General features: G+C 40.3%; 1 protein-coding gene across 1 annotated transcript; it reads right to left on the reverse strand.

Annotated features, from left to right (window-relative positions):
* Positions 1–9,184: 9,184 nt before the first annotated feature.
* On the reverse strand, positions 9,185–19,381 carry rab18a (RAB18A, member RAS oncogene family). Its single transcript, XM_054622951.1, has 7 exons — positions 19,206–19,381; positions 17,036–17,091; positions 14,299–14,360; positions 13,938–14,010; positions 12,443–12,561; positions 11,804–11,870; positions 9,185–11,070 (listed from the first exon to the last, which is right to left on the reverse strand). Exons 1-7 carry the CDS (start codon positions 19,271–19,273, stop codon positions 10,901–10,903), a joined length of 615 nt encoding a protein of 204 aa, XP_054478926.1. The 5' UTR covers positions 19,274–19,381; the 3' UTR covers positions 9,185–10,900.
* Between the last annotated feature and the right edge of the window lie 539 nt (positions 19,382–19,920).

A 19,920-nucleotide genomic window follows, 5' to 3' on the forward strand; every position in this document is an offset into this window, starting at 1 on the left:
TCCTGTCAGCCGCTGAGATGCTGCTGCTCCAGCAGACCACAGCATAAAAAATGGCTGATGCCACCACAGAGTCGAAAAAGGTCCTCAGGAGTGCTCCCTGCACTCCAAAGGACCTCAGTCTCCTCAGCAGATAGAGTCTGCTCTGACCCTTTTTGTAAAGTGCATTTGAATGATTAGTCCAGTCCAGTTTATTGTTCAAGTGAACACCCAGGTACTTATAAGATTGCACAATCTCAATGTCCTGTCCCTGGATGTTCACTGGTTCCGGAGGACAGTGTTTTCCCCGGCGGAAGTCCACCACCAGCTCTTTGGTTTTACCAGAGTTGATCTGGAGGCGGTTCCGCCGGCACCATCCTATGAAGTCCTGGTTCAGTTCTCTGTATTCCCTCTCATCACCGGCGGAGATGAGATGAGAACTTTTGCAGGTGGCAGGTAGCAGAGATTAACTAGCAGAGTTTATATTCATTTAAATTCAATTAAATTCAATTAAATTCAATTTATTTTGTATATCCCAAAATCACAAATTTGCCTCATAGGGCTTTACAATCTGTACACATACAACATCCTCTTTCCCGGGACCCTCACAAAATCACAGGAAAAACATTTAACAGGGAGAAAAAAAGGCAGAAACCTTAGGGAGAGCAACAGAGGAGGGAACACTCTCCCAGAATGGACAGAAATGCAATAGATGTAATGTGTACAGAATAAGCAACATAGCATTCAATGCATATGACATAAATTATTCATATAATAAGAGTAGTAAGCAGAATAATGAAGGAAACAAATTCAGACTAATGAAGCTTAGCAAAAGTTCAGTCAGGAAGACTAGCTTTACACTCCTGTTCATTCATAAACTCATTCACTCTGTCCCTGTGATTACTCTATCAAGTGATTGGGGGGCGTTCACGTAAAGTTGACCAACCAGTTTCTGCCACGGTTTTCTTTAGCCAATCACATTGTTGCTGTCAAACTTTAAAAATATGCTCTCTGCTGCGGTCAGTTGTCATTTCAGCATAATTCAGATGTGACCCTCCTCCACCCCAGTCACTGCCAGTCGTCAGCACAGGCAGCATTAGGATGGCAGGAAGTCCCTTCATCATCATCATCACCACCACCAGTGTCTGGAGTCCAGGGGAATTGTGCTTCGCTGATCTCAGCGTTGGGCCCCTCTGTTATACGGCTTGGCGATGGAGTCCAATAGCCAAAGACTTTGTATTATTCATTCTTATGCATGTGTAATAACTTATTGTTACATTTTATGGAAGTCTCTCCTGATTTAACTAATAATAACAGCAGCAATGGATATAGTAGAATGATAATAATGATAAGAGCAGTAATGGTACAGGGAATAGTATTAGTAATGTGACTAATAGTAATAATGGTAGTAGCAGTGGTTGTCAGCAGGGCCACGGCAGGAGGCACGACCACAGTCCAGTTATAACCACAATTCATGGAAACCTGTGAGGAGAGAAAGCAAATATATACCAGGGAAGAAGCAAAGTCAGTAATGTGCATAAATGGGACATGAATTCATAAAGAAGGAGCTAAAGAAGAGGTGAGAAGAGCTCAGTGTATCCTCGGTAGTTTAGGCTTATAGCAGCATATCTAGGTGCTAGACCAAGGCAAACCTGAGCCAGCCCCAATTATTAGTGTTATCAAAAAGGAAAGTCTTAAACCTATGGTATAGTATGTTGAAAAAAAGAAAAAGAAGTCATAGTATAACATGTCGTAAAAAATCTTAAAAAGGCATATCTGGAAAAGTCATTAAAAAGTCAAAGTATAGTATGTAAAAGAAAGTGATAAAAAGTCATAGTATTTAAAAAAAATAAAATAATATTTGGTATGCCAAAAAGTCATAAAAGCCATAGTATAGTACATCCCCAAAAATATTTTAAAAAGTCATATAATAGCATTTTTAAAAAATCACATATTGGTATGCCAGAAAAGTCATAAAAGGTCATATATAGTAGGTCAAAATAAGTGAAAAATCATATTGCAAGAAAATCGATAAAAGTTCAAAGTATAATATGTCTAGAAAAATCATATTTTGGTATGCCAAAAAGTAATAAAAAATCATAGTATAGCATGTTGAAAAAATTCATAGTATAGTATGTCAAAAATATTCAGGAAAAGTCATAATATAGTACGTGGAAATAATTCATAAAAAAGTAATTGTATAGTATCTCGAAATAAGTAATAAAAAGTCATAGTATATTATTATGTTAAAAGTAAAAAAAGTCATAGTATAATATGTGAAAAAAAGTCATAGTAAAGTGTCTCGAAAAACTTAATATTTTGGTATGCCAAAAAAGTATTTTTAAAAAAAGTAAATATATATATATCGGAAAAAGTAAAAAAACTATATTAAGTCAAAAAATTCATAAAAAGTCATTCTATAGCATGTCAAAAAAATATTTAAAAAGTCATAGTATACTAGGTCGAAATAAGTGAAAAAAGTCATAATATAGTATGTTGAGAAAAGTCATAGTATGGCATGTCGAAAACAAATCATAAAAAGTCATAGTATAGTATGCCGAAAAATGTCACAGCATAGTTTGTCGCATATACTCATATAAAAGTCATAGTAACATCTGTGAAAAAGTTATAGTATAGCATGTCCAAATAGGTATAAAAAAATCATAGTACAGCATGTTAAAAGAAGTTGAGAAAGTGCAATAAAAAGGCATAGTATAATAAGTCACACTTACTATACTATGAACCTGGAAGTAAAGTTTGCAGTTTGCATTAATCTCTCTCCAAAATGTCATCACTTTATCCTCTTGTGTGAAATTGTCATAATTCTGCATATGATTTCATCAGTTTTGGCCAAAAATGTATTTTGTGAGGTCACAGTGTCCTTGCCCTTTGACCTTTGATCACCAGAATTATAATGAGTTCATCCCTTTGTCCATGTCCCTGAGTCATTACGTTGACAAAGCCAAGCTAGATGTTTCCCTATTTTTCCAGTCGCTAAACGAAGCTAAGCTATTGGGCTATTGGTTATGGCTTCATATTTATGCTACAGATATTAGAAATTGTTCATATAACGCTTTGCAAGAAAGTGTGCAAGCGTATTTCTCAATTTCAGAGTACAGCAGGAACTTGTAGAGTTGTAATGTCGGACCAGAAAGGGAGATAAACAGAGGTGATAATGGATGGCAGCTTATGACCTTACTGAAATATCGGCGCAGGCTGAAAACTCACCTCTTCAAGAAGCACTACCCTGAGCCTTCCTCGTAGCACTTATTGCATTCGTATTAGTTGTTGCACTTACTGTATTCGTATCAGTTCGCTGCACTTATTGAATTCGTATTCGTTTACTGCACTTATCCTATTCGTAGTAGTTTGTAGCACTTATTATGTTCGTATTAGTCTGTTGCAATTATTGTTTTCGTAGTATTTTGCCTCTGCACTATACTTTTGCTCTGGTTTATGCTTTAAGATGCTTGTTTAAGAAAGGAGATGCACTTATGACTTCTGGTGACTAGTAGTTCTCTTGAATACCTATGTTGAATACACTTCCTGTAAGTCGCTTTGGATAAAAGCGTCTGCTAAATGACTGTAATGTAATGTAATGTAATATATATATATATATATATATCTCAGTATATATGATATATATATATCATATATTTATATGTGTGCTACTGTCTGCTGCTTGATTGGATGAATGTAAATATTTGAGCGCAGTGCACTGTTGCCTGCTGGGAGTCCATGCCTTGGCATCCTGCACCATAAGTGAATTTGGGAGCTGCTCAAGGCCCTGGTAGACATGAAGCCAAAGTTGGAACTGTGGGGAAGCAGAATCACGCTACACCCAAACACCGCTGTTACACTATCCGTCCACAGCCCCAGGAGGTCACGAGGCAGCGGTGCACTGGAGGTGGTGGTTGGTCTTTTATTACAAGCCCACTCTGGACACAGTGTTTGTGAAAACTGACAGGGGAGGGGAGAGCTCTACAGTCTGTGCCACTTGATGTTAAGACAAGCTTGAGCTCAGCAGGGTAATAACGTGAGCCATATTGCAACTGGAGGTGGTGAGGTGTAGACAAAACAGCCACCCTAGTACAGTAGCTACCATACACCCCACTGCTCTAGCACACAGACACAGTCACTAAGACATTGCATGCAGGCGGGCATAAAGGAATGCTCACACGCATTCACATCTGTTAAGCAAAATCTGATGTATCTGAAGGTGTCTGTTTTCTCCAACATCTACATCTGAAACAAACAATCAAAAACTGTTCTTTGTTAAATTGCAAGAACAGAATTGCCCCACAAAGCCAAAACACTGTCGCTGCATATTTAGTCAAAAGGGAGTTTATACCAGAATCTGACTTTCTGGCATATGTTTACCAATGTAAAAATGATTATGCCATAGAAATAAAAACTCACCTGACAGTCAAAATAAAATAACTTGTTCAACCCCAAGGCCTGAACCCTTCTCCAAGAAAACTAGTGACATGACATCAGATTTCAGCTAGCCTTAGCTAATACTAAATGTACCTACTTCTTCCCACCTAATTCCTGTTAATAATATATATTATAATACTTTTTATCTTTAGTTTCTTTGTGATTGTGCAATTTTTCATCTCTTCAGCACACAACAACAAAGCCGCACTGCTGTGCACTTTGGGCCATGCTGACATAGACGACCCGGATAAATCTCCACTTAAAGATCTGCTTCCTCATTTCTTGATCTTTAAGAAGCTTTGAGTAACCAGAGATCAAACAATGTCCTCTCTCAGGCCATTAGACAGACAGACGTACCCGAGCTTGAACCCTGCTAAATGACTCTTGCAAGCTATGTGATTACAAAACACTTGTCACGCCTCTGTTATTCCACATAATCTGATTGAAAGGGAATCCCGCGACAAAGTGGATAGTGAATACACACAGCCCGACTTAAATGAATCCCACGTACATGTGAAGTGTCTTGCGTTTATGTGACCTGGGTATGATTCCCTTGGAGAGAGCTTTATTTGACTTTAGCTTGCTGGTGGGAGGGTGGGAGAAGTAGAGGTTGGCTTTGTGTTCTCAAATTCAATTGTCCACGATACAGTCAAAGAGCATGAGCTGCCTGTGGTTTGTAGTAATAAACCTAAACTCGGGTTACATCCAAGGCGCAAAGGACTGCAAATGGTCAGGAAAAAAAAACACAGTAATGTGGACCTGTAATACGGTTAAGGCCTGAAGCTACAAGACCCTGAAAGACCTAAAGAAAGTGCTAAAAAGTTCATCCTCTGAACTCTTTCCCTAAACTCTCCCAGGCTGAGGTCTGGCCTGGTGGAAAAACAGCTTCTAGCAGATCTTCCAGGGCCTTCCAGACCCCCTTGTCTCTTCAAAGTCAGTGAAATTGGGGTCTTAGGACTTGGTGGTTTACAACAAATTCTCTGGTCCAACCCCAAAATTGAGATCGGCTTGGCAAAGAAAAATAAACAGTGCAATTACAACACAGGGGCCAGATTATTTATACAAAATAATGAATTTGTTTCTATACATGCCAATCATCTCACCCGTAAGGGAGTTTATTAATGTGGATTTTTTTTTTTTTTTCACTATGAGCAAAGCACTGCTTCCATTCCATGAAAGTGTTTGAGGCATGTGGAAAGCTTACACCCATCCCTTGTTGATACAAAGTGATTAGTTTATTATAGAAGCCGATGGCCAGAGTACATGGGTATTTGCTTCCATGTTGTAGCGGTAGCATGAGTGAGATCCGACTTGGCGTCCTGACACACTGAATGACGACAGGGCAGCGGAATCTGACAAGGGGAGGCGCCGCATGTGGCCAGAGATGTGCCACACGGGACGGGAGCGCTGTGAACGAGCGGAGGTATGGGTGGCGGGTGTTAAGGTACTCATCCTTCCATTTTGTTTCCACAGGGCAGTAGTGCCCCTGCCGCCGGTCTGTTTTTTCGGCCCTCACACTTATTTCCACAGTAACCTGAGGCCAGGATGAAAGCAACCCCCACTGCGAGAGGCGTTTTCTCTTCTAGGGTGAGGAGTCGCTGTCTCCTGCATTCTTTAGGGCTTGTACACAGGGCGCTGTGTTTTTTTTCAAAATAACAAGAGTGGGTTACAATACAATCATTTCGGTTTAAATTAGATTGACAGGGAATCAACTATGAGGAAACTCAATTACAGCTCTATTACTAGCTGAATTGACTTACATGGATCTGAGGCCAGAGGTTCACACCAAACAAGGATAGAGGTTTCCTGCTTACCCGGGGCCTGTTCTTATTAAGTTATGGGGGTCCGGTGTGATTGATGGGTACACATACAGGCCCGCTGCTTCTGAGCATGTAGGTAAGCGTATGTGTTGACAGAATCCATCGTCATTCTTGATAAGACTTTCCCCCTAAGATGTTTTTACTCTGTTCATTTAACACTATGACCATTCAGGTAGTCTCCTCAGCGCAAATATTATTTCATATAAAAATACTGCCATGCCCACACAAGAAGGTTCAAGGATTGTCATAGTGAGTCAAGAGAAGGAATGGGGGGTTGACTGACTTCTCTGTAACCCAAAGGCCTACAGCAGGTCACGCAGCTCAAAAACAGATCAGGGTCCTGAAACGGGACGCTCCCATTGCCTGATGAAATGTCAAAGGGTCTAAATGTAAACGGGTGCAACAATGTAAACACAAGGTTCCGAATAATCAAAGTGTTTCCACCTGTAGTGACAGAGCCATCAGTTCTGGGCATGCCGCTCATTACCTCACAGCCTTCTGGTGCTCAGAGGGTAACCTAAGAGAGGCCAGAGCTCGGCTTTGGCTGACTTTCGGGGAAGGAAAGAGCGGGAGCAAAGGGGCATTTTCCTCTACCTCACCTCAGAACGTAAACAGTGAAACAGTCCGCAGACCTACAGGTGCCTCAGAGTACTTGTGCACAGGACGAGGAAGGTCGCTAGGGTAAGAAAGGAAGGAAAGTTTTGATCTTGTTTGCAAAGGTTCAACCCCAAGAGCTGAGGGCCCATGAACTCCGTTAAAGCGAACTCTGAGAAGGCCTGCTGCAACCCGATTATCATCCAGACCTATCACATTCTCATTATCACGGGGCGGACCTCATGGCGAACATATTAGTTCCTCACTACAATATACAACTCAGCTGGTTGTGGCCGAGGATGATCTTTTTCAATCATCCAGTCATGCTCTTCTTTGCTGCTATAAGCCAGCATGGCAAAACAATTACCCGATAGCAAACCGGCAACGAGCATGACAAAGTGAGTGACGTCTGGGAACCCAACACCTTATGAAACGATGCCCGACGTCTCGTAACGTTTTTACGCATGACAGCATGACTGCTCCCCCGAGGGGCTCGTCTGAGCGTTAAGCCATACGGCCCGCCGCTGCTCCAGGCAGAGGAGGATTAGGGAGACAGGACTGTGTTAATGAGAGCCAGATCTGCTCTGTTAGCTTAGCGCCTGGCCGCATGCTCAGACACGGACAGCAAGACAGAGAGCGACCGCTGTCAAGCTGGCTTCTGAGGCAACAAGGTGGGGCAGGACAAGTTTGGCATGTTACTAAGTCTGGATCTGCAAAAGAGAGTTTAGTTCTCCCTTTCCATCTCCACAACAGATGATCTTCCTTGCAGTTTTTTGTTGTTGCCAGTGGTCGTCTATGACACCACAGTATAAACAACTTCTGTGGGAGACCAGGTCAACCAAAGGAGGACGTTTCTCCTAATTATGTTCTGTTTAAAGAGATAGCAATGTCAGTCTGTTGGTCAGTCCGTCCATCACTTTGGAGATTGCTTTTGGATTGATTGTCATTAGATCGGTACATTCCACAGGATGAATTGCAATAAATTAGGTGATTTTCAAGTAGCGCCATCATCAAATAAAAATATGAATTTGTCCAATACTCTTGTTTATGAACAAATTCCTGCAAAACTATTGGCATTCCCATCAGCCTTTAATTAATTGTTAGCATGGTAATATGTGAAACTTAAATGGAGAAAATGTGAACATCAGCATGTTAGCATTGTTAACATGTTACAGTAGCGTAAGGCAGTTGTGAAGGGCCAGAGTGCCGCAAGTATTTTACCAACACTGTGAATATCTACTCTCAGTGACTGTTACCATAGTACCGCTAAAATGACAAAAGATCTGCAGCAATTTTGAAAACTGGTGAATCAAAATCATTCATCAAACAAAAATATCAAGCTTCTCAAATGCGATGATTTTCTTCTTTTCTCCGTCTGTATGTTTGTGAATTAATATCTATGAGTTGGAGACTGTTAGCTGGACAAATCAAGCAATTTGAGGAGGTCACTATGGGCTGTGGGGGAACTCGTGATGGATATCTTTTAACATTTTTATGACAAAAAAAAAATCGAATTAACTGATAGAGAATAATTTACTTGCTGCCTCACATAGAATTCAATTTTGCACTAAATTACATTTCCAGTGTACCAAAAAGAGAAGCACTGTTCAGCGTTCAAAGGGCAGTGAAGGGGGCTTTTAGGAAGGCCACTACACACACTACCCTACTTCTCATGATGTGGCTGTGAAAGGAATGTGAATCAACCCGACTTTGTAAATGATTCCCAGAAAATATAGAATCTGTCAGCTCAGCCCCTTGAGTAGCTGACGTTTTTCCAGTGTAAGCATGAGGAAACAGCAGCGCTACAGATCAGCACATGGTTGGACCACATAAAGGCATTATTACGCCGTATGCCTCCGTTGTTGTTTGACTGAGACATATTTCCAGGCCGTGGCAGGAGATGAGGGATATGCTAAAAGGGAAGAGTCCTCGCTCTCGCTGCCAGCTCCGACCCTTTCATAATCGCCCAGGAATTATGCACATCCCAGTTAAAGCACTGGTAGAGTGAGTTATGGCTCTGGTGCTGTTTCCTGAGTAGTCTGCCAAAAAAGATGATTTAGATAGATCACACGTCTAGGGTCTGAGGGTTCCTCGGACACTGTTTAAACACGTCTTTATTCGGAGGACAGAGGAATGCGAAGGGTGCGGAGTGAAAAACCCATCACCTAACAGTGACATTTCCAACATGGCAACCATGACGGCAAAGTTATTAGTCATCTCTACTGAGTACTCGGACATTAGAGCGATTTCTCAAAAAGACGTATTATATAATATATCATTTTACAACCTGGCTCTATGAGTTACAGACGTTATAGCTCGGAGTTGCATTAACACCAACACAGTCAATAGAATTTGCTTAAAAAAGAATTTTATTTAGTTTCATACATAGGGCGGTTTGTTGTGAAATATGTTTACATTCAGCTTTACAATTCATACAGGAATTCTCCCACCAAATCCCTAAAATACACACAATTTACAAGGTACACGTTTCAACGTATTTCTGAAGATAGAAAAGAAAGCTAGACTAGTTAAATAAGTAAAAGCCTACTTCCTTTTTGTTTAACTATACCATTAAATTCATATGGTATGCAATGTTTTATTTTCAGCTAATTATAAGTTAATGTGTTAAAGTGAATGGCCTTTAACTGGACAAACAAACACAAATAAATGGCACGCAAAGTTTCCCATGCAATTAAAAAGAGATTAAAAAAAAAAAATTCAAGACATGCTTGAATCCATGTCATTTTCACCATCCCTGTTATAAGATCAAACTCTCAGAACGACATTTCCCAGAACACAAACCAGCACTCGAATATTACAAACACGGTCAGAGGTCAGGGGTACAGTACATTTATAACTGCTTCTTGGATACAAATACAGAGATAGGAGTACTGTGAAATCCATTAGCAATGTGGAGCACAAGGCTTTTTCTTTGATTTTCCAAATTCAAATGGAAACACCCTTATGACTCACTGCACTGTCTAATATTGAACACTTTTCCTTTGTCTCTGTCCAGTCAAAGGGATCTTTATGAAAAACCATAGTAGTGCTTGTGTTATTACTGATATTATCTGTCTGAGTGAGGGAGTGCCAGTAGGTCGCACTCCATTAAAACTACTCGTTACTATAAAGGCGTGCAATTTTAAGAGGTTCCCTCTTCTTCGGCACCCAGTGGAAAGCTTGCTAGTGCCAATCTCTGTGATTTATGCACTCTTCAAAACACACCAAAAGTTTGAAGTCCAAGTCAATAAAAGTAGTAAAACGTCATTCCAGACAGTTGGTAACTCTATTATACTCTGAAGAAATGAGGCGGTTGTGTGGACAACAGAGACACATGATCCAAGCCTTTGACTGAGAGTGGTGAGATGGAAAACAAGACGGCTTGGCTTGATAAGCTTCTCCATAAGCAGCATAATGTTCATAGAGTCGGGGGGGGCTCTTCAAGCACAAGAAAGACGAAAGACGGAGTAAATGTCGGCCCTGTGTTGATACAGATGTGCTCACTAAGGCAAGGTGCTCCGAGGACAATAAGCATGCTGGAGACGAGGGAGAACCCTTGGTCAAAACTGGTTTTCCATTCTCATTATCATACTTCAGACTCTGGCCATGTGCCTGACAAGCTTTGGTTTATACTTTTGGACTCCCTTCATATGAATGTTTAAAATTCTGACCAAGGAACCCCAAACTGCAAAAAACTGTAACTCAAAACAAAAAAAGAGTTGAGGGAATACTCACTCATATTCCATTAAGAGGAAGGCTGAGCTGCATTGGCGTTTAAGTGCAGCGTTGTTATTAGAAAGTGTGCAAAAAGTAGTGTCTGTGTGAACACATGTAGTGTGTGTGTGTGTGTGTGTGTGTGTGTGTGTGTGTGTGTGTGTGTGTGTGTGTGTGTGTGGTCAACCCTCCACTGCCTTCATGTCTGAGGAGGGTGCTCAGTTAAGGACAGCACACAGAAGGAAGGGGGGATGGCAAGTTTGTTTGTCTGTTTGTGTGTATATTCTTGTGTGGCACTCCGTGTTAATACATGTATGTTTGAATACATGTGTGTGTGAGAATGTATTTGTGTGTGTCGTCTAGACCAGGGAGCAGTAGCCGCCGCAGCTTCCGGCTCCCGCGTCCTCGTCGGTGAGCTGGACCCCTCGGCCGTGGGTCTCAGTCTGCCATAAGCCGGGAGTCTGGATGATCTTCTCCACCAGCTCCTCGAATGCACACTGAACGCCGTCCCTGGTCTTAGCGCTCGCCTCTGGGAGAACAGAGTGTAGAGGGGAAAAATAAAAGGGAGAAAGAAGGGGAGAGAAGGGAACGGATACGAAAGAGAGGAGAAAGGAAAAACAAAAAATAGGAGTGACGGGAAAAACAAAACAAAAAAGTGAAGTGGATTAGAATAGAGGGAAATAAGATGAGATACAGATACGTTGTCTGCATCTTGATGTCATCATCTGCTACATCTCCCAGAGCGGAGGGGTGGAAAATGTCTCAACAATAACTGTCAACCCCGGACACTAATAGTGAACCCTAGGAGGTTATTAGGGGATATAGTCAACACCTGCTCCACAACATGACGATGTCCAGAAACATTATTATAATAATAACATAATAACAGCATGAAGAAATCAATCTTGTTTAAAAAAAGCCAAATCAGAATATCATGAAATGGCGTGGAGAACTTTGAAAGATCTGAGTGAAATCTTTCCATTTGCAAATAAAATGTTTCAGTACTTGATGAAAATTAAAATATGTGGTGTTTAAACTTAAAGTGCAGGTCACGACAACTCTTCAAAGTAGTCCTTTACTGACAAATTTGAAAAATATAAAAAACGAGAGCGCGTGTAAAATGATATATGAAGCCGGTTTTATTAATAGAACTATGCAAGCATTCCTCAACAAGTATGATAGTACAGGAAACCCCTGTGTAATAGCCTGCTGTAAATCATGCCCAGCAGGTCTTTGTAGAGTAGGGAATCCTCCCGACTTACCTATAAAAAGCGTGGAATGTTTTCTTGCAAACTTCAGCCCTTCGGCCCTGTCTAGCTCGTGGTTTTCCTAAAACAAAAGAGAGGTAATGGCTTATTTGAGGTCTGCCGGGCGGAGCTGTCAGCTACTGTGGTCGTCACAGGGCAGAGAGGAAAAGTGATTTTCACGGACAAAGAACAGGACACAATAAATTCATAATGCTCTACTTAGTGGCCATTTTTATCCCCACTGACTGATTCTGGTATCCTGGTAAAGCACCAGCTGCCAAAAATATGAAAGTGGGTCTGCCACGGTTATTTAGTGCTGTAATTTGTCAACTGGCTGTAAGATGATGCTACTTATTTTTGGCAATTTCTTTTACTTTTCTTTTCCTGTTCTGTAGATTATGTCTATATAAAGTAAGTAAATATTGCTGTTCTTTGGCTATCTAGATACCAAAAGACATTTAAACATCTTATTTTTTATATATATATATATATATATATATACACATTTCTTTGGTCAAAACAACTCAAGCCATTACAAACGGTACAGTGTGTGACAAGCTGAATAAAATAATGTTATGCTCCTCTCTAATCCAACAACCTTGTCAACCTTCGAAGGAACACAAACATTTGATGCAGAACCACATACACACTCACCTTATCAATTTTATTTCCCACAAGCATTTTGACGAGGTCGTTCCGTGTACAGTACGTCTCGAGCTCATTGAGCCAGTTGTCGAGCTTGGCAAAGGTTTCCCGGCGTGTGACATCATACACTGTGCCAAACCAAATGAACAAGACATGCTCAGAGTGAAGGCAAATACGTCAGACATTCTCTGTTTACGTATTTCTGGATCCATCATACACACACAGGACAAGTTTGCAACGTTGGGATAATTATATCAGCATAATCATGGTACGGTCTTGCAGAAATAAGATTTGGAGGTAAACAATCATTCACATACATGTACACAGAAGACTGGGTGAGATTAACTTTAACTCGTCAGCAGCGATTCCATCTAACAGGCCTTGAAAATTAAAAACATATTGTAGGACTGCAGCTATTGATTATTTTAGAATCAAGTATTCTACTGATTAGTCCATTGATTAAATTAGTAGTTTGATAACAACAAATCTTTTTATTTCCATTAGTTTTTTTAATTTTGTTTTATTAATGAGCAATAGTAAATTTACAAAAGAGAAAAAAAGCAGGTCAACCAATGACAGGTTTCTTTTTTATAAAAAACAACACTTTTATATCTTAACTTGCATGCAAAATACTATCTGTCAAAAGTAAACCCATTTAGTGCATTCATGTGCCATATTACATTCTGGGTTTTAAATATAAAACATTTTTAAAATACATACAAATTGATTAAAAAAAAATTCCCAATTACTTTTTAAAAGTTACGCTGTTTATTGGGTCTTAGCCTACCCCTATAAACACATTATAGCTTTAACTCGTCAAACTGGGATGATGTGTTTAAATTCAAAAATTGATTTCAATTAGTTCATATGCTCCATGGGGCTGTGTGAGTCATCCAAACTGATCGACTCATGAGGGCATAAATAATCGAGTTACTCAAGGAACTTTGAGACAACTTTTGACAAAAAAAAGAATCATAAAACATTTTAATTTAAAATAAATAACTAATCGTTTCAACAAAAACACGTGGTTGATAAAACCAAAGGGACTGAAAACTTGATATAGTTTCACATGGGGTGCTCTCATAATCCCAGTGATATAGCAAGGCGCCTTGTGTTTCTATCTATCATTAGAGTGGGCAAAAACCATAGGCTGCAGAGGAAGTCTGTTTAAGAGGTTAAACCTAGTTCCTGTGTGTATGTATTCGTACACATGGTGTACATGCTTGTCCATATGAGGAGTCTGACTTATGGGTATAAACTAACTTCGAGAGAAAAAAGCAAGAGTACGTGCGTGTGTGTGTGTGTGTGTGTGTGTGTGTGTGTGGATCACAGGATGAAAAGTCATCACTTTATTTTTTACAAGCAGGGGTCTGACTCTGAAGTGAATAGGGCAAGCACACACTCACAGGCGCGCGCACACACACACACACACACACACACACACACACACACACAGACACACAGACACAGGTGCTTGAGCAGTGAAGTCAACAGCTTGGCTTACCCAGGATGACTCCCTGGGCACCGCGGTAGTAACTAGGCGTCAGGGTTCGGAAGCGCTCCTGTCCTGCAGTGTCCTGCAAAAGAAGAACCAGCTCAGCACTACGGGACACACTTGCAGGTAAAACTGGTGGCTCAAACAGAAGGGAAACAAGGAGCAGACGGACATAAACAACAAGGATAACTCCTCTGTGTTCCTCAACACCCATGGAGGCAGAAACGGTGTTACGTTAGCGCCATCTTCTGGGCATTTGAGGGGACAGACGGATTGGGAGTGGTGGAGCTCTTACTGACAGACAAGAGCCACAGTTTTGTTTGATGAATGTTGCAGACTTCCCAAATGGTGAACAGAGTTGTCCACTTACCCATATTGCCAGCTTTGCCTTGTTTCCGTCCACAGTGATGGTCTTCACTTTGAAGTCAACACCTAGACAACGAGAAGCAGGTCAATCACTCATGCTGTCACGATTGCCTCATCCTGCTGCTGTCCCTCTCTGGGGACCCATACAAATTTGGCCAATTACTGCCAAGAATATTATATCACTGCAACAGACTGTAATTATCGATGATGAATTGTCATATCATGTGTATCACACATTGTCTCTGAACTTCTGCTAACCCCAGCTTTTCAGACTGGCATTATGCCCATCCATGTCCTGTATTTAAATGATTGTCTGTGTATTCATATCCATCACAAAAGGGACAGTGTGTGGTTAATGTCCTAAGCTGAAACTAATACAGGTCTGTATTAAAAAAATAAGAAATAAAAAAGATCCACCACCTGTGAAATGGCTCAGACAGCCATGATTCCCCCTAAAAATCCCACCAGGTCCCAAAGGAACAGACATTTACATGAAAATGATAATGTTGTCCCCCATCCCCTCAACAAGTAAATCTCCTATATTGCCTTTGTGCAGTGTCTCGGCGTGCAGAGTGTGCACTGTGTGGATGATATATCTGCCCGAGTTTTAGCATCTACTGACAGATTTACCAGGGAAATGTACACTTGTGTTGGGCTTGTTTTTACATCTGGGACAAGGAAGGCGAATTCAGCTCTGAGCCAAAACAGAGGAGGGTAGAAAGGGACCTGAAGACAGGCCGAGAATATATGACATGCCGAACACACTTGCACACAAATATACAGTCTGTTCACATAGTCAATCACATTGCTCTTCCTTGAGTCCAGCACGGTTGCTCAGATATGGTTGCCAGATGCATGTGGAGAGGAGTTTACGTTAAACATTTCACTGAACCTGGACCAGTCTCTCCTGCTTTCATTCTGTATAAATTCAGACAGGCCTTTACCAGAGAACATACAGTAAGGCATCCGTTTATAATATCACAACACAACAAAATGCCACTACCGCTGGAAGTCAAGGATGGGCCGATCTGTGCAGGACAACGCGTTTATGATGCACCATTCATTGTTAATATACTGAGAGCGTTACCCTATATTGTCTCTCCTTCACTTTTGTAATGACTTTACCCAGAAGTAACTAGGTGATAAGTTTATTAATGAAAGCGTGTTGACAGCAGGCCTGCTCACCTGTCTGACAATCATCTGTAACCTGATTAAGACCGAAAGATGACCCTTGCGTATTTAATACCTTTAGGGTCAATACACTGTGTGCCAAAAGTGACAATGTACCGAGAAAGCTATTGTAACAGTGAAAAATACAACCTTAGTTGAACTGCTTTAGGTGGCAATGACGAACATACATTAATTGAGATCGAGTGATGCTGGATTAAGTGTGATTTCTGTTCGAATGAGGGAACTTGAGTCAGTGAGGGTGGTTTAACTCCAATAAAGACATCTGTCTGGCAGAGATCCCAGCTGGACAAGTAAAAAAGCACAGATCCAGTCATTGACCTTGAGGTGAAGAAAAAAGTGTTTTAGCTGGTTCAACCTTTTCTGGAATCTGTGCTTTTATTGGTTTAAACAAAGACAGCATTGTGAGCTACAAGCTCTTCACAAAATCACATTAGTTAGGGTAGAAAATTCTTCAGTAAGATTATACGTCTTGAGTTGTTGAATGCTTTAGTGAACATAAACTCTTTAAGGTAGTTACAGCCTCGTGGCTACTTGAAAATAAAGCAGGTGTGCCTTGGTCCATCAAATGATTTACACCGTTGAAAGAAGCTGATTTCATTTGCAGAACCACCAGAATTTTGAAAAATCTCCACTTAATTACCAAATAATGTAGCACTAACAATTTTACTGGATAATATGGATAGACTTGTCTGCTACTGGAATGTTTTCCAAACACCTCATTAACCTTTAAATAAATCAAATAACTTTGTGGCTGAGGTTGTGCGGTACTGGGGTAACTTTTACTTCCAACTCTGCAAGTGCTCATACCTTCTTACAGCAGATCTCCTGGCAGGCCAAATTTAGAAACTTGGCCAGCTTGACTTTGACTCCAGTATAAAAATCATTACTTAATTTCCGATTTTAAAGTATTTGCAATATATACCCGATGTGTGACTGACACAAGACACGAGCGTGTTGGGATAATCCTGTTCTTGGAGCAGATTAGCAGGGCTCTGTCATCTTGTTGATTGTCGCTAAGTACTATGTAAAGTACCTGCCAGCAGCCTCAGCAGGGCCCACTACATGTACAATGTACTATGTTAAATATATATATATATTTTATTAATGTACACTCCCTGGTCACTTTATTGGGTACACCTTTGCAATCCAGTACAATAAATAAGGCACATATTCTACCTAACTTTAATACTAAACATATAGTGACATTTTAATTATCTTTGTAAAGGTAGTGTTTATAGCTCAGATGTTGTATTGGATTGCAATAGATTTCACATACTTCTTACATACTTGGTTAAGAATATTATTCAGTGACACAAAATGTCTAATATATACACTACATTTACCTATTTTGTATATCTTCATGAGTAACCATAGTGTGCTGCTCATAATCTTAATTTTAAAATCCTTGTTGGTACTTCACACCCTTAGGTCTGAGTGTACACCATTAAGGTGTGTTGCTCATATTGACTGATAACAGTTTTGCAGTTACCACAAAACAAAACCTTACTTTTAATTTACCATTATATAAACTGAGCTCATAGCTTACTCACCTATTGTTGCTGCTTGCTCTGGGTCAAATGTGTCATCTGTGAATCTCAAGAGGAGGCTGTTAACAGGAAGGAGAAAAATAATTAGATTACGACTCATTATGTATCACTAACAAATGCAGCAGACAGGCTTTTTTGTCAATAATTCCATTCCACATATTGAGCTAGCTTTTGGTCTGGAATCAGGTTTCCGATTGCTTTGTTCACATGACCCGTCTTTCGGAACGAGGCATATCAAATTCTGTACCTCTATCTCCTTCTATTGATCCCTTTGTCCTTAACTTGCATTACGCATACATGCTCCAGATGATATCACCGTTAGATTGCAGTCAGGTGGACATGGTCCATTTCGTAACTATGACTAATCAAGTGCAAAGGCCTTAATCATTGTGCTGATGATGGGGATAAGTAGACTCTGTTCCATTGAACCAAGCATAATTCTCTTATTTTTCCTTGAGGGCTATTATGATGCAGCAGATGAGCTATGCTCGGAGACAGCCAAGTTAGAAATGTGTTCTGTGTAGGTCAGTTGTTTAGGTAAAATGAAACTTGTGTTTTCCTTGCCAAGCAGACATCTCCCTGTTGATTTAAGGGCTTCTACAGATTGCAGGGAAACAAATTAATTATCTGTATGCTGTTCAAAACTTGGTCAGGTTAGTGTACCTGCTTGACAATAGCTCAAGGCTCCGGATAATTCAAATGACATTTGAAACTAATCATAGTCTGTATTCGTTTATCGTATTAAGCAAAAGCCTATTTAATAATAATACCGAATTACATTCTGGAAACAACGCTCCTGGCCTCAATTAGCTGGCAGCGTACAGTACAGATGCCCACAATACTTTTATGTTTTCTGGAAATATAAGCAAACCCAGGTCTATGTTATGGTGTTGGCATAAACTTGGTCCCTCCTCTGAGCTCAGTCAATATAGAGCTGTAATCAAACTACCAGCACTACTGGAGGGAATGTGAAGCAGAAAAAGGACATTTTTTACCATAAAAACAGACACAGACCCAAGATTTAATTACAAGCGAGGGTTACAATCCAAAAATCATCAAAGTAGGATAATGCCAAAAGAAGATAATAGAGGAGGAAAGAACTGACAATAGAGAAACAATTGTTACAAACACTGTGGACTGCTGATAATTTGGGATGCAAACGGCATTAATTAGTACAAACATTGGAGATTATTTACAATTTTGCGGGCTAATACCTGGCTGATCCAAAATAAAAGGGTTTTCTCAAATCCCTTTAAATTTGATACCTTTTGATCATATTGAAGATCACATTCTTGTGATTACTTAATAGAAAAACACTACACTCTTTTATGGTTCAAGTTACTTTGTGTTATTTGCGAACCTGAGGCATGGACATCAGTCTGCAATGAAAGATGATTTTTTTTTTTGGGGGGGGGGGGGACAGTTCCCTCATCAAGAGCAGAAGACACACTTTACTCAATACCATAGTTTGCAATGTGATGGTTGATGGCTCGGGCAGGCTATTAGGATTCTTTCATGCAGTCTGGACCAGAGTCTTGGAGGCCAGCAAACATCACACAGCTCTCTGTTGGCATACTACACAATATAAATTGCCAGAATGAAGTTGGTAAAAAAAAACACACCAGTCTGCTTTGAATATTAGGCTTATTTGTGGTCCTCTGATCAGCTCATGACAACATCAGCTGTGTGGTACAAACTACACAGCATTTCAGTCCTTCGAGAGAGGCCAAGTTTCACTCAAACATGATATCTTAAATGACAGTGATCTGTTCATTTCCTGCTGAACCACATGACTTCGCTCGAATCTCCACAACACACGGTGGGCTTAGATGACTGTCTGCGCTCGTGCCCGCGTGGCCACGACGACAGGGCTGAGCGGCGTTCCAGATTGCAACACTGTGAACAAAGATGACGTCACACACAGCTACTGTCAGCTAGCTGGGGTTAGCTGGGCAGCTAGCACACCACCAGTCTCCTGCTACCTCGTAATGTAATAGCTAGAAGTGTGTGAAGTATTATTTATTAGAGAAGATGACAACCACATACGAGTCGATTACGTTATATTTAAATCACGCATTATGTTTTAACCTCTCAACATTCAGTTGGCTGTAAGCTAACGCTAGCTGCTAGCCACGACATCAATGTCTTGGAGATAACTAACATTACAGCTTACCTGGACTTCCCAACACCACTTTCTCCTATTATCAGTATTTTCAGCGTCGTTAGTGTATCGTCTTCCATGTTCCTTTAACAGTGGGCTGTGTTACTGTTGTAAGACGGCTCCGACAGCCTGTTTAAAACCACGCTCCTATGTAGCTTGGCGGTCCTGTTTACAGCTTGCAGCAGAGATAGTTTGTGTCTTGGGAAGAAGCCCCACTCCAACCACATCCGGTATGACTTGTTGGCACTTCCGCTCACATGTACATAATGTACATGCTTATCAGATGACCTTCTTCTATGCAGATGACATTCTCTTTATGATTACACAACAAAGAACACCCGATTGGGATTCATTTCTATTTTGTTTGTTATTGCAATAAACAGTTTGATTCAGATTTTAATAAACGAATAATGAATAATTTACTGTATAGTATAAGAGTAAATCAAATACGTGTGTTCATTTCAAATGAGACAAAATTGATATCCACCATGTTTTTTGTCAGTGTTGTATAAAAACAGAAAAATGTATGACGATTTTCATTGTTTTTTATGCATTTTATCATTCTTTTCACAAGTGCCAATATTTTCTAATTACCATTATAAACTGTTACATAATTACTGTGCATAGAGTTCATGCTTTTAACGATTGCTATTATTATACGAATTACTAACTGTAAGGGACCAGGGCTTTTACATGTCATGCTTTATTTCCCAATTAACTTGACTCA

This window comes from Anoplopoma fimbria, chromosome 21 (genome assembly GCF_027596085.1).
Source record: "Anoplopoma fimbria isolate UVic2021 breed Golden Eagle Sablefish chromosome 21, Afim_UVic_2022, whole genome shotgun sequence".
Classification (NCBI taxonomy): domain Eukaryota; kingdom Metazoa; phylum Chordata; class Actinopteri; order Perciformes; family Anoplopomatidae; genus Anoplopoma; species Anoplopoma fimbria.